The sequence below is a fragment of the Camelus bactrianus genome, chromosome 9 (assembly GCF_048773025.1).
Source record: "Camelus bactrianus isolate YW-2024 breed Bactrian camel chromosome 9, ASM4877302v1, whole genome shotgun sequence".
NCBI lineage: Eukaryota > Metazoa > Chordata > Mammalia > Artiodactyla > Camelidae > Camelus > Camelus bactrianus.
In genome coordinates this window covers 77,878,362-77,905,831 of record NC_133547.1, presented here as the reverse complement: position 1 = coordinate 77,905,831, position 27,470 = coordinate 77,878,362, and the positions used below count along the sequence as shown (strand labels likewise).

The following is a 27,470-nucleotide window of genomic DNA, read 5'->3' as shown; positions in this document are numbered from 1 at the left end:
ATCCATTCTGCAGCCCATGGATCAAAGAGTAATTTCAACTTTTAAGTCCTATTATTTAAGAAATACATTTCATAAGGCTATAGCTACCATAGACGGTAACTCCTCTGATGGATCTAGGTAAACTGAAAAACTTCTGGAAAGAATTAATCATTCTAGACGCCATTCAGAATATTTGTGATTCATTGGAAAAAGTAAAAATACACAGGAGTGGAAGAAGTTAATTCCAACCATCACGGATGAGATTGAGGGGTTTAAGACTTCAGTGGAGTATCTAAAGATGTGATGGAAACAGTAAACTAAGAACTAGAATCAGAAGTGAGACCAAAGATGTGACTGAATTGCTGTAATCTCATGATCAAATTTTAATGGATGAGGGAGAGCAGAGATGACCAAGTGGTAGGATCATGAGCTCACCTCTCCTTGTGACTACAAGGAAACCACAACTGACTGCTAAAGAACCATCAAAAAAAGACTGGAACCTAGCAAAAAAGACTTTCTGCAACTGGAAACATAAAGAGGGAACCACAGCAGGACAGTAGGAGGGGTGTGCTCGCGATATAATCAGGCCCTATACCCCCAGGTTGGGAGACCCACAGCTGAAGAATAATTTAAGTCACAGAGGCACTTCCACAGGAGTGAGAGTTCTAAGCTCCACGGCAGGCTCCCCAGGCAGGGGTTCTGGCATTGGGAGGAGGAGGAGACCCCAGGACATCTGGTTTTGAAGGCCAGTGGGGCTTAGCTCCAGGAGCCCCATGGGACTGGGGGAAACAGAGACTTCACTCTCTTGGGAAGCATACACAGAATCTCAAGTGTGCCAGGTCCAAAGGCAGAGGCAGTGATTTCATAGGAACCTGGGCCAGACCTGCCTGCTGGTTTTGGAAGGTCTCCTGGGGACATAGGGGATGGCTGCAGCTCACCTAAGGGACATAAAAGCTGGTGATGGACATTCCGGGAGTGTTAATCTACATGAGCTTTCCTGGAGGCTGACATCTTGATTGGATCATTAGCATCAAGACCTAGCCCCACCCAACAGCCTGTAGGGAAGCCTCAGGCCAAACAACATACAGGGTGGGAACACAGCCACACCCATCGGCAGACTTCCTAAGTCACAAGGCCTCTAGACACAGCCCTACCCACCAGAGATCCAGGACCAAGTTTCACCCAGCAGTGGGCAGGCACTGGCTCCTTCTGCCAGGAAACCTAGGTAAGCCTCTTGTCCAGCCTCATCCACCAGGGGCAGATACTAGAAATAAGAAAGAAACAATCCCAAAGCCTGTGGAAGGAATCCACAAACACAGGCCAGACTCTACACTGGGATGGGCTGGACCCTGGACCTTGGGTGACAAGAGAGGAGTGCACTGCTGGGACGCATAGGATGTCTCCATAAGGGCCAGCTCTCCAAGATGGAGAAACATAACTAACCTATCTAAAAATACAAACAGAAATATAGGCAATATGAGGCAGCAGAAGACTATCTCAGGCCAAGGCACAAGATAAAATCCCAGAAGAAATAAGTGATGAGGAGATAGGTAATTTATCTGAGAAACAGTTTAAAGTAATGATGGTGAAGATGGTCAGAGAACTCAAGAGGGGTATAGATGCAAATACAGAAGTTTTTAGCAAAGAGTTGAAAAATATAAATACCCAGAGTTGAAGAATAAAATCACTGAAATGAGTAACACACTAGAAGGAACCAATAGACTAAATGAGGAAGAACAGATCAATGAGCTAGAAAACAGATTAGTGGAAATCACTACTGCAAACCAGAAAAAAAATGAAAAGAAATGAGATTAGTTTAAGAGAACTCTGGGACAACACGAAGCACACTAATATTGCAATATAGGGGTCCCAGAAGAAGAAAGGACCTGAGTTAAGAAAGATAATAACCAAAAACTTTCCCAACTTGGGAAAGGAAAGTCACCCAAGTCCAGGAAGCGCAGAGTTCCACACAAGATCAACCCAAAGAGGAACACACCAAGGCACACAGTCATCAAATGACAAAAATTAAGGATAAGGAGAAAATATTAAAAAGCAAGAGAAAAGCAACAAATAACATACAAGGGAACTCCCATAAGGTTTATCAGCTGATTCTACAGCAGAAACTCTACAGGCCAGAAGGGAGTGGCACAATATATTTAAAGTATGAAAGGGAAAAACTTACAATCAAGATACTCTATTCAGCAAGGCTTTCATTCAGACTTGAAGAAAACAAAAGCTTCACAAACTAAAGCTAAAAGAATTCAGCACCACCAAACCAGCTTAACAACAAATGTTAAAGGACTTTCTCTAGTCATCAAACCATAAGAAAAGAGAATAAAAAGAAGAAAGAGTGGGGTCAGGGGGAAGACCTACAAAAGACTGCTTTGGCAGTTTGCTTTTATGATTTCATATAAATGTTGGAATGGTTTGTTCTAGTTCTGTGAAGAATGTCGTATTTTGACAGGGATTGTGTTGGATCTGTGGATTGCTTTGGGAAGTATGACAATTTTGATAATGTTGATTCTTTTAATCCCAGAGCACAAGGTATTTTTCCATTTCTTTCAATCCCAGAGCACAAGATACCTTTCTATTTTGTTGTATTATCTTCCATTTCCTTCACCAACGTTCTACAGATTTCAGAGTATAGATAACCTCCTTGGTTAAGTTTATTTCTAGGTATTTTGTTGTTTTTGATGCAATGAAGACGTTTATGCCGGTTATAAAATTCTGGTTTTTGAAGTGAAAAAAAAAGTGAATGAAGGGCCACAAATGGCAAAATATCCTTTCTTATGGGTGAGTTGTATCTCATTATACACACACACACACACGCATATATACATACACATACACACATACATAAACACATACTACATCTTCTTTATCCATTCATCTATTGATGTGCACTTAGGATGCTTCCATATCTTGGCAATTATAAATAATGTTGCTATTAATAACGGGGTGTATCTTTTTTAATTAATTCTTATTTTGTGGTTGGCTTTATTCCTTTGATAACTATGTAAGTTTAAAAACCTAAAGCTCTAAATGTTCTTAGAAACAATGAACAAACAGTACATATATGTAAATTTAAAAAATACGTGCAGTATATTGTGTATATGTATTTACATGCAATACATTGTACATGTGCAGTCAAATTGTAACAATTCTACGTAATAAAACTGAAAAATGAAAAAAATTTAATGGATGAGGAATTGCTCTTTATAGATGAGTCAAGAAAGTAGTTTCTTGAGAAGGAATCTACTCCTGATATTCTGTGTAGTCTGCTGAAATGACAACAAAAGACTCAGAATATTACATAAACCTACTTGATAAAGCAGCAGCAAGGTTTCAGAGGACTCCACTTCTGAAAGAAGTTCTACTGTTGGTAAAATGGTATCAAACGGCATCACATGCTACAGAGAAATGGTTCATGAAAGAAGAATCAGTGGATGTGGCACACTTCACTGCTGTCTTATTTAAGGAACTGCCACAGCCACCCCAACCTTCAGTTATTACCACCTTGATCAGTCAGCGATCATCAACATCAAGGCAAGACTCTCTACCAGAAAAAGAGAATGACTGAGGGCTCAAATGATGGTTAGCAATTTTATCAAGTAGTTTTTAAATAAGGCATGCACATTGTATTTTTAAGACATAATGCTAGTGCACATTTAATAAGCAGTATAGTATAAACGTAACTTTTACATGCACTAGGAAACCAAAAACATTCTGACTTGCTTTATTGTGATTATTTGCTTTATTGTAGGTATGCCTGTATATATGTTCACAAGCATTTTTAGATAATAATCATTTTTATTTTTTTCCCCTCAAAATGAAAATAGTTTTCTTATATTTCAAAGACAAAAATCACATTAACATTCTTGGGAATAAACTTTATTACTAGGGCTTTAAAATGCATATAAGATAATTGTAGTAGTACTTGCAGGTAAATAATGGGGATGGAGGGAAAAGGAATTCTTAGGAAAATTCTACATCCCACCTAGAGTACCTCTTAAGCTCCCTCTGCTGGCTACCATTTAAATAAAGTAGAAAAAATATATAAAGCTTTTTTCTTCCAGGAAGTGATGGGAGATGTAGGCTGAAGCTGACAATTTTGTTGTTGAAACTGAAAGGAAAATTCTCTGAAGTAAGAACTAAGTCTAACTGACGTCTACTTCCCCTAATAAGGCTTTAGGACTTCCAAACAGATTTTGGCGGGGGTGGTGGAGCTGGGAAGGGCAGGCGCCATGGTTGACTTAAAATAAGTAAAGTCATTATCAAGTTTAAATATATTGAGCATTAAATCAATACACAAAAATGCAAAAGCATTTAGTATAAAAGAAATCAACTATAAACAATTATCATTTAACACTAGAAAATTAATAATTTAAATATATTTCACAAACTTCACTAGAACAAAAAGCTTATACCACACTATTTAATCTATTAATTTCAATATTAAGGTTTATTTTTTCCTCCAGAGTGAGGTTAAGTAACAATTTAAATAATTTTCAGGATGTATAAATGAACATCCATTCGGAAAGAACATTACTGCTTAAAAGTTGCTAAGAAATATTTCGCATGTAATAAATATATTTTATGTTTAGGTTAACAGGCACCATCTTGAGAGCAAAAAAGTATTTTTTTTAAACCAATAAATAAATTACATTCAAGAAAACAGGTGTTTATATCTGAAGTATGATATATCCTTAAATGTTTTTCTTCATATAGCACCCAAACTTCCAAACTGTCTAGAAGGTATCTTCTAAAATATAACTCACACATTAAGCCATAAAAATAAAGGCCAAGAAAAAAAATCAATTTAAGACAAAATTTACAGTTTATATTCTTAATTCCCTATTCAATAAAATATCAATTGGCAATTTATTAAATGAACTGCAAATATGCACTGTTAGTGCTGAAAATCTGAAATATATATCTTTAAAAGTCACTCTTTCTCAAAATATTTAAAATATTGCATCTCTGGTGGCAAACCTGCAAACTATCAAGCATTTTACTTCTCTAGTTTTCATACTTCCAATATCAACCCTACCCCTTTATCCTTTAACAGCCATCCAGCTTTCTGGGGGGAAGGATAAATACACCACATTACAAACACAAAACACTGACAATACTCCTTGGTAAACAAGGAAATAAAATCCCAGTACAGTCCAAGCCTACAGCTTTGCTCCCAAAGTGTGGCACAGGCTAAATGACAGGGAAAAAAACCAAAAAACAAAAAACAATCAATTGCCCTTATTGATGTAGTCAGAATACTCCTGAGAGTCCATAACTGCTTGAGAATTTGCTGATGTAATTCTGAAGAAAGTTTCAACACATTTTGCGACAAATATCAGAGAATAAGTCTTTGATTAATAATTTTTCTATTTATTTCTGCCAAGGCGACTGAAAACACGAAAGCCTTTTCATCAGAGAGGTTAGCATAGATGTCAATTTCCTTTTCCTGTTTCTCTGTTAAAAGAAAAAAGGAAAGCTTTTAATATAAAAGTGACAGATGCTTTGACATAACATTGTAAAATGACTATAACTTAATAAAAAATGTTTTAAAAAAGTGACAGATGCAGTAATTTTTTTCATTTAAAGTTTTCAAGTATTTCTTTAAATGACAATAAATACTATACATAATACTACAGTGTACATTAAATGTTATAAAGGATTATGCTAGTGAGCTGAAAATTTCAAATTACATAAAGGAGTTACTGAAATGCCATGAAGTTAATTCTAAGGCTAAATGGAGACTATATATATTTCTATACACACAGTCTAATATCTATATCATTTCTGTAAGAATCTCAACTTTTCTTTTCCTCTCTGGTATGAGTCTCAATCAAAATTTCCTCACCCTAAAGATTATCCCTTCTGACATCAATGTTGCCTTTATGAATATATTAGGTTCTTCACCTTAGCCCTGCTATAGTAACCAATATTTATTTCTACTTTTCCCCTCTTGATTACAAATGTAACATAAACTTCATGGTGGAAATTTTGAAAAATACTGAAAAATAAACAAGAAAAGAAAAATCACCTGTTATTCATGAGCCAGCTAAAATCACAATGAACATCTTTGTCTATATTCTCCCAAATTACTTTTTCAGGCTCTACTATGATTTCATTTTGTTCTTTGGTTTTGTTTTGACTTTTTAATCATAGTTAAACATGCATGACTCAGTTTAGAGTCAAATTATTTTCACAAAACTGTTACAAAAAACAGAAGTTCTCCTCCCTCCATGCATATTTCCCACTCTCCAAATGCAACTTCTTTTATCATGTGTTCCTTTTGGCTTTTACCTAAATAACATATTTATCTGATGCAATGTCTTGGTTTTTTGGTTTTAGGCATTACCTTGTTTTTTCTGTGAAAAATTAATTTATTGTTTTCTGTCTCTTGCCCCTGCCACACTCTGCTTATTCCATCTTCCCATTATAGTTATACCATAATTTCAATGAGATCAATATATTGTGTTTACATTATTCTCATTATGTAAATGCTTTCACTTTTCCTGCACATTGTTTTCCCTGAAGAGATTTTTTCCATTTGCTTAGTTTTCATTAAGAACTGAACCCAAACTCTCTCCTGATTGTATATATCCTTCAGAATGTTTACACATTATCAATTTTGTCTTCTTGAAGAAACTCTTCAAGAAAGCCTTCTGATCTGCTCCAATCTGAAATGGTTCCTTTCAAGGCCTACTGCACAATTATCATCTTGAGATCTCTCTTCAACATAATGTTGGAGATTCTCCTCATCTATCTCTTGAGTTGGACCCTGTGTCCTGGACCCAGGATACTTTCTTGGTTTACCTCTTCATTTTGATGGCATACATCTTGAATAGCTTCCTGAGGAAGGGAGTACAGGTAGCAAATTTTTTGAGACCCTGAATATCAAAAAGTGTCTTTAGTCTTTCTTCACACTAATTCATACTGTGGTACTAAAGACTCACAGATTTCCTCCTAGTACTTTAAAGGCAAAAAACCGTCTTCCAACTACTGGTGTCACTATTAAGAAAACCCAACACCTTTTTTATAGTTATTTTTAAAGTGATTGCTAAATTTACATACAGTGAAATACACAGATCTTAAGTGTACAACTGGATGAGCTCTGACAAACATGTATCTCTATATATATGTAACCCACACCACAATCAAGATATAGAAAATTCCCCATGCTCCTTTCCAGTCAATCCTTCCCCAACTCACCAGCAACCACTGTTCTATATCACCATTCATTTTACCTGTGCTTGAACTTCACATAAATGTATCATATAGTATGTACTGTTTTGTGTCTAGCTTCTTTCAATCAACATGTTTTGAAATTCATTGATGCTGTTCATATATGAGTAGTTTGTTCCTTGCTGGGCAATATTCCATCGTATTAATTCCTATACCATTTCAATTATTTTCTCTGAACACTTAGAAGGATTTTCCCTTTTGCTAAAGAGAGATGATTTATGATGATATGCTTTGGCATAACATCTACTTTTGACCATCCATTAGGCTGAGAATTGGTGGGGTATTTCAATACGGAAACTCAGTGTCCTTTGGGTTTGGGAAAATTGCTTTAATTATTTCATTGATGACTTCCTTCTCCTCCATCTTCTATGTTCTTTTTCTGCAACATCAATTATTTATAGATGTTGACCTCAAAGTGGTCCTCGAAATTTCTTATCTTTTCCATTCTCTTTTTTCACCTCTTTTCCTATTGCTCTACATTTGGCACATTTCTTCAATTTTGTCTGTACGCCTTCTGTTAAAGTTTTTCATTTCTGTAAATCACATATATACTTATGTATTTATATTCATATTTTGAGATTCTTATTTTAAAGTTTATTTTCCAGGTACCTTTTGACATCTGCAGTTTCCTTTTTAATATCTTTTTCTTGTTTCACAACTGCCATGAATTCTCTTGCTAAGAATATTAATGATAGTTTCAATTTTTTTCTTTTCCCCACAAAAACTTACTTCATCCAAGTTATTTTTTGACTTACTGATTTGGTCTTAGCCTTTCATACTAAGCCTTTCATATATCTAGGTATTAGTAATATACTTATATTTAGGAGTAGGACCAAAAAAGCTGGTTAGTTTGACTGTGATCATCACTTCAGGACCATCTGACTGGGCCATTTGTTTGTGAAATCTCTAATTAAAGTATTTTTATTTTAGGTCTCTTCTCTTGGGCTCTTCAGATTCCCTTCCTCTAATATCTCACCTGGAAGATACAAGCCTGACTGGAGAACTCAATATTTACCATCTCCAATTTTTATCTAATCTTCCTCATCTAATTTGGTGCCCCTGGCCTCAATGATGCCTGCTAGTGTTCCTGGACCAGAGACCCTGTTTTGCTTTATCTTTTTCAAAAGATAAACTTGTGGTGGGGGTGGGGGGGCAGTGGGGGACACAGTAAACAGCCCCAGCAGGCTATCAAAACATACTTTCAAATAATCTTGTTTTAAGCCTCACCTTCACACCTCTACATTTCCAGACAGAACTGATGCATAAATTCCTGACCTTAAGGCAGCTGTGTAATAAAGATCAGTCTGTCTCAGCTTTCCTCAAAGGAGCTTACAATTTAGGTCTCCTAAAAAGAAGTTACCACTTTCCAAAATTTTGTTGCTTCTCCCATTCCTTGTCCTTGTGGGATTTTGCCCTTTTAAAAACAAATCCCTTTCCTGACATTTTACTAGGATTTGGGGAGGGTGCAGAGCTAGATGTATTTATTCAATCCACCATCTTTAACTTGAAGTATACATTAATTCTATATTCATTAATAAAATATTCAGAATTGCCTGATATATTTTAATCAATCAAAATGTCACTCCTACATTACTAATATCCAGAATAATCATACACCCCATATAGGAAATGAAGATTTATTTTAAACCAACCAAAACCCAAAAGTTTAACAGTTTGTTTTTATGATTTTATAAAGATAATGTTGTTATCTAGGTATCTAGAAAGCTTTCCTTTTCCAGTCTTTCTTCTTCCTATTTTTTACAAAATATAGAAAACAGTAAGGTCGATTAAAAATGTGCTTTTAGGCACAATTGTCAGGTTTTCTTTATTAAAATAAAGGTAAAGCCTGCTTCAAATTCTTCAAGTGCCCTATGAACAGGAAATCAATATATACTAAATTTAAGTAGTTAATTAACACTGAGAAGAATATCAAAGAAGTCTATTCTAAAATATACAGACATTTCAAAAATTCCTATTTCTTATCAGTATTCTATTCAGGAAATATGATCTGCCCTAATGGTTAGTAACATACAGCCCAGAGTCAAAATCTGGCCTGCCACCTGTTTTTCCAAAGTCCTACCGCAGTACAGCCATGCTCATTCATTTGCATATTCTCTATGGCTGCTTTCCAGCTACAGCGACAGAGCAGAGTGGCTGTGACAGACTATATGGCTCACAGAGCCTGAAAGATTTGTTATCTAGCTCTTTATAGAGAAAGTCTGCTAACTGCCCCTGCCTCACATTAAAAGATTCTAGTTCATTAAACAAAAATTGCTTTGAGTACTTTCCTATTTACATCAAAAGCAAATATATTACAAACATATTTTACCCTGGAAACAGCTTTCTTAAAATTTTTCTATAATAAACCAAAAATATCTGAAAAAAATTTATAGCCAAATAAACATTTTTTCAAGTTAACATGAAATAAAATATTCAAACTTGCATATGTAGAGTCCTAGCACAACTACAGAGACTTGTTTCCCCAAGTAAAAGACTGTCATTATCTGTTTTCTCATCTCTTACCCACCACCAGAAGCATAACTTCTCCATTCTTTGGGTTATATTCCCTTTACTTCAACTGAAAAGAATGTTGTTTTCTGGCCCAAGCAGTCTTTCCTTCTTTTCTTTTGCCTCTGTTGACTTTTCCTTACCTAGATTCCCTTATGAAACAGTTTTTAGCACAGATTTTTCTAATCATCCCATTGTTAAAACACATTCAAATTGGAGGAAAAAAAAAAAAAAAAAACCCTTGAAGTCTCTGGAAGATCAGAACAGGAGGAAAGAGAAAAAGCAGTAAAATTACCCAAGGAATTAAGGAGTATCTAAGTATAGTCTTTAGTCAAACAATATTATGAAATCTTTAACTTTGATAAAAAACTATACCAGTGAAGTTATTTTCCTGAACAGCAGTAATTTTTTTCAAATAAAAGCACACAAAGCAGAGAGAAATGATGAACAGGTAAAAAATTCTCAATATCTAAAATATATTTATGCTTGAATACCTGAATATCTAAGACTGAATACCTGAAAGTGTAACTCACAAGTAAGAAATTATAAATGCATTTCATTGAAGGTGAAATTATTTTAATAAAGGTTTTTTGGGTATCTAACTACATTGTTTTTTTTTAAATTGAAATATAGTTTATTTACTTGATAGAGGTTTTAAAGAATTGTAAAAAGCAACTATCCCTTTTTTCATTAATCAGTGGCTTAAAAGTCTCACTTTAAAAAAGATATTCATGGGCATATAGGGGCTCATTATACTATTATTTCTAATTTTGTATAATCTTTGAAATTTTCCACAATACAAAGTTTTTTAAAGATGTATAAGTCAAAGAAAAGAGAAGCTCAAGTTTTAGTTAGCGGTTAAAAATAAGTTTTGGCAGACACACTACTACTTATCAGAAGAAAGGAGAAGCTCTGTAAGGAGAATATGAATATGTTTGGACCACACAGAATTCACCTTCCTATTCAAAAGCTGCCTCACAGCAAGGGAACACAATAAGAGCAATTTAAAAATTCATACTGAAGAACATTTTCAATAGTATATTTTTTAAAACTCATAGTATAACAGTTTGAAATAAGTCTTAACAGAATTCAGATTTACCTTAAAAAAAGAAGAAGTACAACCATTTTTCAGGCTTATCCAGGATGTCATATAAAATTATCTCTGAACTCTACTATCAGCAGTTTATAGCAAGGTGAATTTTACTTAATTTAAGCCTTTAGTTTTCTGATAAGAATAAATTTACGTGACTTTTTAAAAACAAGTAAATACCTTAGAGAAAATGCTTTCATAAACTAAAATATGAGTTGGGATTTTAAGTTCAATGCCTACCAAACACTTTCTTCACTATTATCTAATTAAGATCTTAGAAAACTTTAATACTTGGAGAAAAAAAAAAGCTGCTGGATTTACTCATACCTCTTTCTTCCTCATGTTTTTTGGCAGATGCACTTTTAGGTCTTCCTCTTCCTCGTCTGATATGATCTGAATGGCTGTTACTTCGAGACCTCTTTCTGTTTTCTAAGTCCTTATTTACTGTAGAATTTATCTTCTCTCTCCTAACTCTCTCTGTTCGCCTCCTCTTGGCCTCATGCTTGTTTTCTGTATGAATGAATAAAAGTGATATATTTTAGGGCTTAGCAAGAACTGTTTGCCCAAGTTTTCATTGCTTTCTTCTTTTTCTTTCTAAATAGCACTAGTGTTCGCTGCCTGGCATATTTTATAAAACTACAACCATAACATCTATGTCCCTCACATCCATGTGAAAAAAAAAAAGAAATTGAGCAGAATTCAGATCCACGTTAACACATGAGGTAGGAGTAATCTTGTAACAGAAGACGAGTTTCTTTATTTGGCACCTTTAATTTTAGCCCCTACAAGTTCACACAATACCAGGGACCTTTCTGCCTTTTTCCTTCTCTCTGCTTTCAAGCTAAAAATGATAAAGTATTACAAAAGGGAAAAAAATTCCATTTTCCCCCTACCCAAATTATAGATTGAAATATGTCAAATACACAGAAGCAAAACTGACGTTAGCCATAATTTATTAGGTTACCAATAAAAAGCAAATAGAAAGTATCTAGGGAAAACATAAAAACACTAGGGAAGTAAGTAGTTTTCATTTTAGCCACAGATGAGGTAATTTCTGACATTCTAAGAGGATGTTTATTCCAAATGGAATAGCAATAGGGGAACTTTACTCAATATGATGATTTAATTAATGCAAGGAGCCACCCTTCTCTCTCCAAACAGATCAAAAGGTTGGATAAGACAAACAAACAACAATTTTTTAAAAATTGCTTTAATACATACCTGGACTCAAAAGCAAGAAACAGAATTTCCCAAATGCCTAAAATCATGATGGTAAGGGGGCAAAACAAATAAGAAAATTTACATCCAAAGGACTAAAGGGAACAATTTAAAAGGCTATATAAATTATGTTTAAGAGGCTACTATAAAAAAAAATTTTTTTAATTAAAGTAAAATACTAATAATTATTGCCAAATACCATATCCTTAATTTCAGGCTGCAGATTAGATATATACCAGATGATGAAAGAACATTTAACTATTCCAGATTTTAAGAAAGTTATCAAAGACAACCAGTGTCTTGTTGAAGGACTCAAGGGCTAACTTGAAGAGGCTCCCACTGATCATTGTAAGATAATTTGAGCATTAATAAAAAATAATAGCTATAATAGACTGAAACATCTCAAGAACCAACTCACTATTTTGAAAACTAAAATAAAGGGAAAGAATAAAGCATTTATTCTTTCTTTTCTATTCAAACTGTACCACTCATTGGGTTACAAGGGCAGATGAACAGCACTTTCTCATTTTACAATCACTGCAGCTAAAAAAATGAAGAAGGAATGATAAAATCAGGGTATCACCACTTTCAACCTGAAATGAACTGAATGACCTAAATGCTAAACTTCAACAGCTACTAACATCACAGAAACAGATAAGGAGACTATGTGCCTCCTGATAGAATACCTACCGATTAAGTAGTCTTGTCAAAAATAAATAAATAAATAAAATCTCAAGTCCTTGGATCCAAATTACAATTTTTAAGAAAAACAAAAGTCATTAGAGGAATGTGTTAACACACACTATGGAGACACAAACAGTACATCCAAATGGACAAGAGATGTAGTTTCTATAACATAATTTGCAAGGAAAAAAAGAGAAAATAATAAGAGAGCCAAAAAAGATACCACCCATATGCAATGTGTGAATTTTATTTGGAATCTGTTTTTAAAAACTTTAAGACCATTTATGAGAAACCTGGAAATTTAAATACCAGTTGGATATTTGATATTAAGGAATTATTGTTAATTTTTATTATGCTTCTGTTTCTAAAGGTCTATCTTTTAGAAACATATAATAAATGATTTATAATTGAAATTACATGAGATTTGCTTGAAAACAGTATACAAGAGAAGAAGTAGATGGTGGATATGGATGGGGCAGGGTTGGCCACTGTCTACTCTTGTGTATGCTTAGAATTTCTCAAAAAATAAAAAAGTTAGAAGAAATAGTGATAGGTAAAGCTTTTTATAGTATGCCTTTTAAAGTCTGATACTAAATTTAGGTTGTTCCTCCAGCTACTCACCCATCTCTGCAAACTTTTTCATAGTCAAACGTCTCAAAAATAGAGATATGTGTATTTTCTGCCTTCAGTTTCTCACTTCCCATTCACTAATCAATTCACTTCAGTACAGTTCCCAACCCAATTAAACTGATCAAGAAGGACAAAAACCTCCCTTACCAAATCCAGCAGACAATTCTCTTCAGTCATTTTAATTTCACCTCTCAAAAATTCATCAAAGACAAAAGATGACTTACTCTTTTCCTTGCAATTATTTTTTCACTTGACTTTCAGGTTCTCCAGGTTTCCCATTTCACAAGCCATTCCTCTTTATCTCCTCTGCTGTCTCCTCCTCCCCCAGGTTCTTTCTCATCTCTAATATTAAAGCCTCAGGACTCTGTCCTGAGCCCTCTCCCTTATACTCAGCCTAGATAATCCATGGACCCAAATCATTAAGCACTATTGTTATAATGGTTCTGAAATTTATACTTTCAGCTCTGACTTCTTCCCAAAGCTCTAAACTGCCTACCTGACAACTTTACTTGAATGACTCACAAGCATTTCAATGTACCAAAAAAAACCCTCGATTTTTCCCTCCTACTAGTAAATAGCACCAACCTGTTGCAAAAGCCAAATAACTTGTCGTCATCTGTGACTCAGCTTGTTTCTGCTTTTATCAGCACAAAAGTCCACAGATACTCTCTGCAAGATATATACACAATTTCTTCATTTCTCCCACTTCCATGGGCAACAGCCAAACCAAATACATTCCCTACACAACTGCCAAAATTATTGTTTAAAAAAAAAATTCAAATCATATAGCTTCCTTTCTAAAACCTTTCCTTAGCTTTTCACTTTATTTAAAATAGTCAAATTTCCTTACCAAAGACTGCAAGTCCCTAAAAGACTTGACATTCACCTCTCACGCATCTCATCTCAAACCACTGGCCACTTTGCTCACTACTCTCCAGACATGCCTTCCTTTAAATAAAACACGTTCCTTCTTCTCCTTGAGTCTCTGCACTTGCTAATCCTTCTGCCTAGAGCTATCTTCCCAAGGCTCTTCAAGATACAGGCTTTATTTCCTTCAGATATCAATATATAGGTCATCCTCACTGAGACTCCCAGCCTAAATTACTTTCTATAATCTACTACCACTACTACTATAATCTGTTATTTATTTACTTGTATGCTTAACATATCTCCCCCATCAGAATATAAGCTCTATGAAAGTTGGGACACTTTTGTCTGCCTCATTCACACAACCTAAAACATTACCTACACACATTAAGTAGTGCTGAATAAATAAAATCAAACTGAGCATATGCATTTACCTCATTATCTTCTCAAAATCTCACTGAAATGGGAATAAACATGGAGGAAAGGGAAAAAAGAAAACAATGTTGCAATGTTGGAAACAAGGAATGGGTCCGATTAATGACCTTAAATTACAGAATTTCAGCAAATTGGAAAACTGACAGAATCTGATTAAATAACCAGAATAGAAGAAACTAAATTTCAAAATAAGAATAAGAGACGGCTCTTACAGAAAAGGTAACTGTACTTCCCAAGGATACTTCCAGGACAGGACAAAAAGTACAGTAAAGGGGAGCAGGTCACAGGGTGATCATCAGAATACAGAACTATTGCAGAAGCACTGGGCCTACGTACACAAAGCAACAGATATAAAGAAAGAAGTAAAGCAATGTTCAAGGGAACTTTGAACCTCCACAACATAGAAAGAAACAAAAAAGGTAGCGCCTCATAAAAATGAAACACTGTAAAGGATTTCACATTGTGCCCCAGAATGAAGCCTTTCTTATTTTGGCAATCATGGATTTCAATATCATCCCCCAGCTCACCTAGTTTACATCTAAAAGCCTGCCTATAAAGCGTCTTCCAATTATACACTAAAGAGATCTGTTGTCAAAACAGATCTTCAAAACAGTGTAGATACTCATGAAAGTTACCTATATTGATAAAGCAAGTCCTTCATTTATAAATATCAATAGGCAATTAAGGATTGCCAGCTATCTGAAGAAGACAAAAGTGACAGAGAGAAGGAACAAGACAAAAATGAGGAACAAAGGTAGCTCAGTAAACAAACAAAAATCTTAAAACATACCTTCAGAGAAATCTGAGTGATTATATCAGAAAGAGAAAACTCCAACCTAAAATTCATATGGAATCTCAAGGGACCCCAAACAGCCAATCTTGGAAAAGAACAAAGAATCACACTTTCTGATTTCAAAACTTTGTCTAACAAAACTACAGTAATCAAAAAAGCACAGTACTGGGGTGGGAGTGGGTACAGCTCAGTGGTAGAGCACGTGCTTAGCATGCACAAAGTCCTGAGTTTGATCCCCAGTACTTCCATTAAAAAATTTTTTTAAAAAAACCACAGTACTTGCCTTACCAGAGACACAAATGAACAGAATAAAATAGAGAGCCCAGAAATAAATCCTTGACTATACGGTCAAATGATTTTCAGTAACAGCTGCCACGATGACTCAAGGAAGAAAGAGCAATACTTTCAACAAGTGAGTTTCAGAAATAAAAACACGGGTTAAAAAAAAATGATATATAAGAAAAAGTGGGATTATCCCTGTAGTACAATGGAAAGAAATTTTCATATGACAGCTGTGCAGCAGATCTAAAATCTATCAGTCTTAATTAAAAGAAATCAGAGGATTCTATGAAAAATGTCTTAAAATATCGAAACAGATATTATATGAACTATATGATTAAACACCTAAAAGCACAGAGGTAAAGGTATGCACTTTTTCATCAAAAGGCAAAATAAAAACTATGTTCCATATATGACTGTACAGCAGTTTTAAGTGATTAGCATATAAGAAACAATGTTTCCTGAAAATACAGAACCAAACCTTCACTGTCAAGTAATTCAGAGTTGAGGATCACTTACTACTGAGTTAATCTTCCATCACTTTCTGTAAGGTATTGGTAATAATCATTTCTCCATTTTCCCTTAACTATAAAAGTGAGTATATCATTTATTTACTTTGCTTTTTTATCAGCCTTTGCCTGTTAACTTATCTTAGAGAATAATTTGAAAATTATGTTTTAGGTTTAATATTTTTATCCCTTTTTTCCTTCCCCAATAAAAAATGGGGAGGTTGATATTTATTTGACTAAGCTTAACCTATTTGTCTAACCTTATACCCACTGAGAAATATACAGTTAAATACTAATAACCTATTCCAATTTCTTACTGTTTTAAATCTTTTTCTTACCTTTAGAAGTCTTTTATAAACTAGTACCTCATTTAGAATTTCAGTTTACGTCTTCTTTATAGTTTTTATAGTTAAAACAAGGGAAAAGGTATATCCATGGTTACTAAATGTAAAATAGCACAACTGATGTCATTAACTACCCAGAATATCCATTTGGAAAACCAAATTTAGAGATTTGTGACAAACCAAGTTTATTCTCACCAAAAACTGCTTCTGTCAGTATCTGATGATTGACCAAATATTTGACTAGATAACTACTAGTTACAAACCAATCAAACATTAGAATAGATTACTACTATAGTGCTCAAAGTTTAGTCCACAGTACAGATACTCTCAATTTTAAGAAATACAACATTTCCTTTAATCTATTTTTTAAAGAAATTTCTCCAAATTGACAATTTAAGATTTAATCTCAAGGTTACTCTTTAAACTCTCTCAACTATTCAATCTAAAAATGAAATCCTACATGGAAAAGACAGTCAATTGTTAAAAATTTATCTCCATTTAATATTGGCTCCCAAAAAGGATAAAAGAAACAACACTACCTAACTCATTTGAAAAGGTATCAAAGAATGATTAAAGAGGTTCTATACACTCATACAAAACACTGGGCAGCTAATACAGCTCTATCTGCAACACTCATCTTTTCCTCTCACAAAATTAACTTTAAACTTAGAAAAATATCTTAATTTCCAAAACAGATTTTGTTTATTTATATATATTTTCAGCTAGACAAAGTTTTATGTTATTCTAATGTCCCACCTCCTGATTTCCATGTATGTTATGAAAATGTAAAGACAATTAGTATATTTGAAAAATGTGAGTTTTCAACAATTCAAACCTAGATAAATCTATTTGATTTAACAGATTATTTTCCTCATACAGGTCACAAAGTTACAATAATTAAAAAGTTTCAACCCACTGAAATTTAAAATGATCTGTTACAGCTTTGATTTTACTTTTAAGTGCAATCTGAGCTTTAAAGATGTTTCTCTTTTTTGTTTTAAATGTTTAATTATGCAAATAAAAGTCTTCCATGATTCCTCCTAGTTAACTAGTGATCTACCCACTTACGCATTTACTGATTAACACTGCACTTAGAAATCATTTCGTGGAGTCTTAAAAACAAATGAAAAATAGAACTACAGTATGATCCAGCAACTCCACTTCTGGGTATTTATACAAAGAAAATGAAAAACACTGACTCAAAAAGATATATGCACCCACACGTTCACTGAAGTATTATTCACAACAGTCAAGATACGGAAACAATGTTAAGTGTCCATCAATGGATGAATGGATAAACAAAATGTAGAGTATTACTCAGCAATTAAAAAAAGATGAAATTTTGCCATTTGTGACAACATGAATGGACCTCAAGGGCACTGTGAAATAAGTCAGTGTGCTAGTGAAATAAGTCAGAGAGAGACAAATATCATATGATCTCACTTACGTGCAGAAAAAAAACCCCACCAGGAGCTCACAGATACAAAAAACAAAATGGCAGACCAGATGCGGGAACTGGGAGGTGGGTGAAATGGGCGAAGGAGATCCAAAAGGTACAAACTTCCAGTTATAAAATAAATAAGTCATGCATATATAATGCACAGCGTGGTGACTATAGTTAATATTGTATTGTATATTTGAAAATTGCTAAGAGTAAATCTTAGAAGTTCTTATCACAAGAAAAAAATTTTTTGTAAAAAATGAATTCATGTAAGTATAGTTTTATACTTTCTTCCCTAAATTAACAATGTTTTAGAGGGTTTTTTCCATGTCAGTACTTAAAAATCTGCACCATTCTTTCTGATTAGCAAATACTGGTGTTCCCTAATAGATTACCATACTTAATTAACTATTCCCCTACTGACATTTGGCTTAACAACTTTTTGCTATTGGTGTTGCCTGAAAATCCCAGTAAATATTTCATTGTGTTTTATAAACAATTGTATCTCTGGGCTACACACCTATTGACAAAGAAGTCCAGTTTCTAGGTTAAGTGCCTTTAAACCTTTTGACAACTACTGTCAGACTGCTCTCTAAAAAGGCTACGCCAATTTATACTCTCACCACTAGTATGAAAGTACTCATTTTACCATAATTATAAAAAGCACTTAGAAATCCTTTACATCTTTTGTCAGAATGTGCACAAAAGAATAGTACTTTATTTCAACTGCATTTCCCGGATTAGTGAAGTTGATTATCTTTTCAGATATGTTATCCATTTTCATTTCTTCTATAAATCCTCTGCTAATTAAAACTGAAATGTTCTAGATCCCACTGACAACATTCAAATACTTGATAAACTGTGGAAATTTTTAAAATTACACTCTTCTCAATTCCCTACATTCTATAGACTACCCAAGGAAAACCTTACTTTTAAGAAATATAATTGTAAAAACAACTATTTACTGAGTACCTTTAACATACCAAGCTTTATGTTACACATTTTCATATGCACTTCATCTAAACTTCAATCCTCTAAGATTGGTACTATGTATCTGTTTTATATACACAAGTAAACAGTAGCTGTTTATGGCAGTTAATAAACTTGTTAGAGAATGATCAAACTGGAATCTGAATTTGGAGCCCGATCTTCCAGCTCCCATGTCTGTACTATATACCACACTGCTTTCCAGGCTTTGAAAACTCTTTAACCTTTCTTAAAACCCTTTCCTCCATTGGTTCCATGGCACAGTCTATCCCTGATGTTTCTCTGTCCTTTCTATTCTTTCCATTTATTTTGCTGGTTCTTTTTCCTGCTCCCCAGGATTTCTAGGCATCAATGTTTCATCTTCATTCACTTCAAGGTCACAAGGCTACTCTTACTAAAACAACAGAAACTTAGGAAACTCCAAACATAAAATAATAATGAATTGCTTTGCACTCATCTCCCAGATATGTAACAATACTGTCTATTGATTGTTCTCCTACAGCTCACATTTCTTCTCAGTTGACATAACCTCCCTACCCACTTCCATCCCTTAAGATTGAGGTTTGCCAGAGCTCAGTCCCTGAACTCCTTCCTTTTCATACCCTACAGACTCTGTAGCACTAGCTCATCCATTTCCATGATGTCAACAACCATCTATTCAGTGATGGCTCAAAACCTTTATATCCACTAGCTGAGGCTATATTCTCTGAGCTTCAACATGGATGATATTTTAAAACTATATCCAAACCTAATTTCTTTCAGTAATTCAAGTCAGAAACTTGGGAGTCATTCTAAATTCTTCCCTCTGGTTCAAATAATTCTGACTCTTTAACACATGTAGCATTCATCCCTTTTCTCTTTCCTGCTGGGTTTCTTCCTTACCTCATTTCTCACCTGAATCATTGGTATATAGAAGGGGCTCAAAAATATCTGAATTAAAAAAATAAACACACTTGTCCCACTAACAGCATGGACCATGTCTTACTCATTTTGGAGACTCAGAACTGAGTTGACATGCCACCCCAGGAAATTTAGTGAATGAATCATTCCAGGGTTCCCATACGTAAATCAAACTTTTAGGGAATAAGAATCAGGAATCCATTTTTAACAAGCTCTCTGGATGACTCCTATATAGACGATCCAGCAACATTCTTTAAGAAATAATGAATTATTAAGTCCATTCTCATGTTAAAAGAGAGCAAACTCAGAGGAAGAAATGGAATTAAACAACTTTCCTCCTACCTCTCTATAGACCTCTCATGCACATAAATGTAAGTAATTCATGAGTCACCTCCTACTATAACCACTCTATAACTCGGCATCTTCACGCAGCTAACATGCTGCAATAGCTCACTTTCACCCTCCAACTCCACAAACTGTCCTCTAGACAGCAGCCAGAATGGTCTTTCTAAAAGGCAAATCAGAGCATGCCACCTTCCACTCGCCTCATCCCACATTCTAGGAATAGTTTCTCCTCATATTGTAAGAACAAAATCCAAAATCTTACTCTTGTTTACAAAGCCCTAAATAATCTGGCCCCTGCTTATCCCTCTGGCCTCATCTCAAACATCCTCCTGCTTTTATGGTCTACACTGCAACCACACTGGCCTTTTTGTTCCTAAAATATTTTAACACCAAACTTTTTCCAGTCTTAGAATTTTTGCATTTGCTCTTTCATCTGTCAAGAATGTTCTTCTTCCTCATCCTGTCATGGCTAGCCCGTTGTTCCTATTCAGCCTCAGCTTAAATGTCACCTCTCACAGAAGCCTCCAACCACTCAATCAAAAGTAGCCTTCTAGTCACACACTGCAGCACTCTATTTTAATTTCTTACAAGGCATTCATCACAAGTTGATATCCTCCCTGCTTACTTGTTCATTGTTTATTTCTTGCCCGTAAGAATATAAGATCCATGACAGCAGTAAAACTACCTTGATAGTAGATTCATTCATTACCTTAGGCCCAAGGCTTAAAACAGTGGCTAGCATGTAGTAGGCACTCAATACATGTATTTGTAATCAATCTACTCTTATTTGGGGATCAAAAGTGTATGAAGCTCAGATTTCATCAACAAATAACAAAACCTCATCTTTTTATAAATATATTCATTGAATAAATCCAATTTGCCTACATTAATTGGAAAATAAAATTCAAACAGAATTATTTTTTAGGTATTCCATATCAGGCAGTCACAAAAAATAACCAATATGTTCAAAAATTATATTCATAACAAAATCAGGTTATATTTTTTTAGTCACTGATTAAGAAAAAAAATTTAAGTTGTTACAAATTATACCAGCACCATGAGGGGAAAAAAACCCAAATGCCCACCAACCAGTGAACAGATAAACAAATCATGGCATATCCATACAAAGAATGCAAAGCAATAAAAAGGAATGAATTCTTATTGACATACACAACAATGTAGCTGAATCTTAAATTATCCTCAGTGAAAGAAGCCAGGCAAAAAAGTACATACTGTATGATTCCATTTATAAAATGTAAAGTTCTAGAAGAGCAAAAGAAAGCAGATCAGTGGTTATCTGGGGAGAGAGGGAACAAGAAAGAAAGACTACAAGGGGGAACCAGAAAACTTACGGGAATGATGGACATGTTCGTTACCTTGATTGTGGTAGTTTTTTTGGTGTAAACATGATAAAACTTAGCAAACATACACTTTAAAAATGTGCAATTTATTGAACATCAATTATAACCTTATTAAATTTCTTTTTGTAATTTTTAAAAATCAGATTAGGTCACTCCCTTAAAAACCTTCAATGGCTCTCCATCCTCCAAAAATAAAAAAATAGAAAATTTCTTATAAGCTTTACCAGCAGTAGAAAGGAGTTAATATTTAAATGGAATGGACAGCATACTAATGTCATAAGCTGATTTCCAATAGCTAATAAAAACCAAACAAATACTTTAACAGATTTTAATTTTTAACTTCAACAAAAACATATATAGTAAATTCACAAGGTTAAAATTTCTACATCAAAAAGCTAAAAATGTGGTAAACTCTCACAATTACCTATAGAAGATGGTGATTTTTCTGGGTGTTTCGCATTTAAAAGTTTTCTGCTAATAAATATGTAACCACAGGGACATGATTTACATGCAACAGGAACCTGTAGGAAAAAAAAGAAAAGAAACAGTATATTATTACTATTTTTCTGTTGTTAAATTTCTCAGTGTTTACATAGTCTCCAGAACTGAAAAATAAATTACTTGAAGAAAGAATCATGGATTTATTTAAACCCCACCTCCTTACAACACATTATTTGAAATTGGTATCATGTCCTCTACATCTCTACATTCTATAAATTCATCACAATACCATGAATATAGTAAACACATGATAAATGTGCTGATGTGAGTGAATGATAGAAAACCATAATAGGGTCAGAGTCAGGGAAAATAGGAAGCATTTCCTAAAATATTAGTTTGATAGTTTATATAAAACAAACTAGAAAAGGGAACATTATTGGGAAGTCATTAAAACAATCCTAGTGTAAGAGTATGAGGGCCCAACTGGAATAGTGAGAACAGAAATGGAGATAAGGTAGATTTACCAGACACATCAAAAGGGGAAAGAACTGAAAAGGACCCAGGCTCCAACATGAGAAGGTAAGATGCCAAATATCACTGACAAAAAAAAAGTTTATCATTATGCTGTACACCAGAAATTGACACAACATTGTGAACTGACTCTATTTCAATAAAAAAGAAAGCAAAAAAAAAAAAAAAAGAAAAAAGAGTTCACAGCAACCAGCTTGAGGGGCAAAAGTACAGTATAAACAAAAGAGAATGTAGGAGAAAGTAGGAGTTGACATCTAGGATCTTACAGTCTCAGCTCCAGGAAGGATGTTGGCTAAAACACTTAAGCTCTTCAGGCTTCTATTTCTAAATCTGTAAAATACTTTTATAAGTAGCTCTTTTCTCCATTTCAAGCATATAAAGTTTAAAAGCCAAATGTTATTGAAAATCATTGAGAAAAGTTTTAGATTTCCCTCCATAATCATTTCATTAATATTAACCTTAATGATCCTAGGACTCAAGACATATTTACCAAAACTGAGAAATTTATCTCAACAAAAAGTACTCATAAAAAAATTATAGTCAGAAAATTGCAATTCCCTTTGTAAGATAAATTTCATTTGCCCATTGTTCTGCTTATGTAAAAGTTTAATTACAATTAGGAAGATTTTCATCCATTTAAGTACAGAATGCTTCCTATTCAAGAATATATTTTATTTAAATATGCTAAATTAGAATTTTGGCAGAATTCTTTTTCTTTGCACAAAAATAATGAACAAAGGATTCTAGTTTGTATTTATGAAAAATAACAATGAATCCTGTAAAAATAATCCAACTCCAGGTATGCCTAACAGTTTGCATTATCAAGAATGTAATGAGATTCTTTCAAATGATGACAGAAAATGTAATGTAACATTTTTTAATATTTTAAAATCTGCCCCAAATAGATATGTTTTGCCATTTTAAAAATTTCACATCTTCACAGAAACCAAGCTCAAAGGTACTGACTCATTTCCTTTACACTTAAACACATCATAAAGGGCATCCTAAGTAATATAAATTGCTTTAAGTTAATGCTATCCAAAAGACACAGAAACATGATGTTCTTATTCAACAGATCCTCTGCTACTCAACATGCATGTTCTTTCAGCTACTAAAATTCAATACATTTAAATGTAAGCCTCTATCTTATACACACAAAAAAACTGTATCAACCTATATCCAGAATTAACAGAATGCTTGAGTTAGATGACAAATGTACATTTGGCTTCGGGATGACTAATTGAATTGACAGGTTGATTTATATCCCTTAATGAAAGTGCCTTATGTTCAAGAAACATTCATGTGCCTGAGCTAATTCACCCTCAAGTCCTTTTTTTTCTCCTCAAGTCCTTTTTAAAATGGAAAGTTCCTTCCTCCCACACCAACTTGGAAAAAAAAAACCCAGCTACCACAATACAGATCCTGTAAAGAATAGGGTGGATAACTTTGGCAATATTAATCTCTTTAAATTATAGTATAATTTGGATTTTAAACACCCTAAACTTCCTTCAAATCTCAGTTGTAATGCCAAAGATAATAGTAATGAAAGTTCTAATGCTATACCTTCAGGATTTTAAAATGGAAGAAAAAAATTCAAGGTTTTGTTTACTTATGGCTTACTGTGCATCAACTTGAAAATCAGGTATTTAGATTGTTTATATGTTCTGCAAGTAAAACAGGCTTAAAAAAACTGTAGAAAATGAAATCCTAGTCCTGTATTGTTTCACTGATTTTAAAAAGCCCAAAAATAACCACATTAGAGAGAATCCATTTATACTTGGTTGCTAAGAGAATCAAAATTACCTACAGCAGACATACTTGCTGTCTGTCACATGAAATTTCCTATAAATGATGGGAAAAGAGGTGATATAATTTTAAAAATAAGGCAAAAACAGAAATATACACAAAAGATATCAGAAAACTAACAGAAATCTAGACTACTACTACACTCAAAATGTCTCAGTAATTTGAGTTAGTGGATGTGAAACCCCTTGAAAACGAAAAGCATCGTGGTTTAGATGTTTCAGAACTGTATTTTCAATAAAGGCATGTAAAAGGGATGTAATAAAGCAACTGAAAATCTAGGTCTTCCTTGTTTGCTTATCTCTGTACCTGTCTTTAAACTTAAACACACACACAGGACATATATAAATCTATTCAACTAGGGTAGTCTCCTAAAACTTAAAAATTTTTACATTTATGTTTACAGACTATATCTGAATTCTAATTTAATATTCATGAAGCAACTTAGAATATCAGCAGCATTCTAATGCTGTTTAAAAGGTTTTCTGGATTATAATTTTTTTTTCTCATAATAAATTTGGAACTTCAAATACTTAGATAGCTAAGTTAATCTATTATTTTCTTCAATTCAGTTACTTTTAAAGATAAATCACTTTCAAGAATCACCAAAAATTTTAAGTCTCTACATGTTACATTCTCTTAAGTATTTAGAATAAAAGACAAAACAACCAACATTCAAAATTATGTTGTAGCTTGCTGTGGACTGAACTGTATCCACCCCACCTCCAAATAAATTCATATGCTGAAGCCCTAACCCCCAATGTGATGGTATTTGGAGATGAGAAAATTAGGTTTAGATGAGATCATGAGGGTGGGGCCTTCATGATGTGATTAGCGTCCTTATAAGGAGACACGTGAAAGCTCTTTTCTGTCAGGATCTTGGGACATTTAGCCTCCAGAACTGTGACAAAATAAATTTCTGTTGTTTGAGCCACCCAATCTCTGGAATTTTGTTGTGGCTGCTGGAGGGGGTGTTGTGCGTGTAACAACAAAATTAAAGTGATCTTTCCAAATAAAATGCTGATCACCTTTTGTTGAACAGTTACAGGAACTACTACAAGTTTATTATCCTTTCCTCTTTTCTTAACCAGGATATTAAAAACAAGTGATTTTTCCCAAAAGGTTACTTTATGCCAAGTACAACAAGGTCAGGATTTGCAATAACTGGTGCCCTACAGAAACTGGAATGCATAATGCATACTATGCAAACCTTATACTTCTGCACAATTAATTGGAACAAATGGAAATGATTTAAATATTGAAATAATCTTCCACAAAGAGACTTGAATCAAAAAATCCAATTTTTTCAGAATTTAACAAATTTAGTTTAATGGTAACTATTTTGGAAAACACGGCTTTTTTTACACTGCATACACAATAAACCGTAATTCTCCTTGCAGTCTTTCTCTGATCAGCATTTCTATCATTGCCCATAAAAGACATTGAATATAACATTTTCTGTTACAAGATTTGATCAACTTAAACTTACTCCTTAAAGACTGCACTAAAATCATCTTATTAAAAAAACGGGGGTGGGGGGGGCCCTCCAGCCATTTCAAATTACTCCTGATTTTAAAAAAGAAAGGAAGAGAAAAAAAAGGAAGAGGGTAGTCATTTTGAAAAAAATCCTCTCAGTGGAAAAGAAAAACACACCCAGATCTGCATGTTTGCGTCAAATAAGAGCCCTTACGAAGGCTTTTAACTGGCAGAGTTTTAACTCATTAGATTTTAAGGTTTACTGGAACCTGTAATATTTCAGTAAAAAATGGGGCATGCTTTACTAGGAAGCAGTAAAATGAGATTTTTTTTAATTACAGGTATGTCACCACTAATTCTGTGTAAAAAGAACTCACTTAAAATTCATAAAACCACATACATATTTTTTAAATGATCTGGAAGCAGAAATGCCAAATTTTTACCAGTGGATACCGCTGCGGGTGGGGGGAAGTGAGGAGTGCCCAGAAAGAAAGGGCTTCAATGGGGGCGTTATTCAATAATGTTCCACTTAAAACATTGTAGAGAAAGGATTCACAATTATTTACGCCAAAAATATAATAAACATATTTAAGAGAAAAAAAATCTCCGATTTTGCCGAAACTTAAAACCATTTCACTGCGGCCCGTTCTGTCACATTTAAGCATCCGCCCAGGTCGCTGTGGGGACAGTTTTGGGGGGTCCACCGCAGACATCTGAAACGGGAACAAAGCAACCGTGCGTGGCAGGAGGGGGCTTTCGGAGCCAGGAGCCTGGACTCGAGAGTCGGGCACATCGGGCATTCTCCTCCGGGCAGGAGCGGGTGAGGGGGCCATGCTCGTCCACTCGGGCCGCCGCCCTCACAATCCTGCCGCCGTCACCCGGAGCCGGCCCGGAGACGCAGGGAGGGTCCGGACACGGCGCCCCGTCCACCACCACAAGCCCACGCCCCCTTCCCGCGCGGCCAGGCCACAGGACGAGACACTCGCCCTCTGACCGCCGCCAGGTGGGCAGCCGCCGGGCGGCCGCCCCGCGCGTTTCCCTAGTAACCCCTCGGCTCCGCCCGGAGGGCTCCGGACCCCCACCGTGGCCACCGAGCCCACCGAGCCCAAGGGCCCGCCCACCCGTTCTGCCGCCGAGACCCCGGAGAAGCGGCCTCACCAAAGCCAACGGCCGCCGGCAACGGCCGCCCGCCCGCTAGTCCCCGTGCGGGTGCTGGGCCCCCAGCGCCCACCTGTTGGTCACACTCAGGGCATGATTTGGTGGCCATCTTCACTTTCTTGGCTCGAGTTGCAGACATACTCCTCTCTGGCAGCGGCGGCGGCGGCAGACGCAGAGGCAGCGGCGGCGGTGACTGCGGCTCGGACTCCGCCCCTCGTACCTCAACGGCCCGGCCTCCGCCCGCCGGGTCCCCGCAGACCAGACCGAGGCTCTGGCGGGTGCGTGCGCGCGTGCGCGATCTCACGCGGAGCCTGCGTGCCGAGGGGGCGGGGCGCGGCGCGGCGTGCGCCGGCTCCGCGGGACCGCGGAACACGCTCCCTCCTACACGGCTCCGGTCCTCCAGCGCGTCCCGATTCTCTCGAGCGGAGACAGCCTGGGTCGTC

At 35.2% G+C, this 27,470-nt stretch overlaps 1 protein-coding gene across 2 annotated transcripts; it reads right to left on the bottom strand.

The window, feature by feature from the left end:
• Positions 1-3,568: 3,568 nt before the first annotated feature.
• On the bottom strand, positions 3,569-27,470 carry LOC105065131 (UPF0547 protein C16orf87 homolog). 2 transcript variants are annotated; one of them, XM_074370812.1, is made up of 4 exons: positions 27,101-27,470; positions 22,043-22,139; positions 11,153-11,335; positions 3,569-5,448 (listed from the first exon to the last, which is right to left on the bottom strand). In XM_074370812.1, the coding sequence occupies exons 1-4, from the start codon at positions 27,164-27,166 to the stop codon at positions 5,330-5,332; spliced, it is 465 nt and encodes a 154-aa protein (XP_074226913.1). In that variant the 5' UTR covers positions 27,167-27,470; the 3' UTR covers positions 3,569-5,329. The 2 variants fall into 2 exon arrangements, with proteins under 2 accessions (XP_074226913.1, XP_074226914.1); XM_074370813.1 differs by lacking the exon at positions 11,153-11,335.

Bases quoted from the DNA above. Each gene is read 5' to 3' on its own strand.
- LOC105065131 (XM_074370812.1), bottom strand. From the start codon at position 27,166: ATGTCTGCAACTCGAGCCAAGAAAGTGAAGATGGCCACCAAATCATGC. The intron at 22,140-27,100 runs GTGGGCGCTGGG...TTTTTCCTACAG, and splicing joins GCCCTGAGTGTGACCAACAG to GTTCCTGTTGCATGTAAATC. The intron at 11,336-22,042 runs GTAATTGTGAGA...TCATTCATACAG, and splicing joins AAAATCACCATCTTCTATAG to AAAACAAGCATGAGGCCAAG.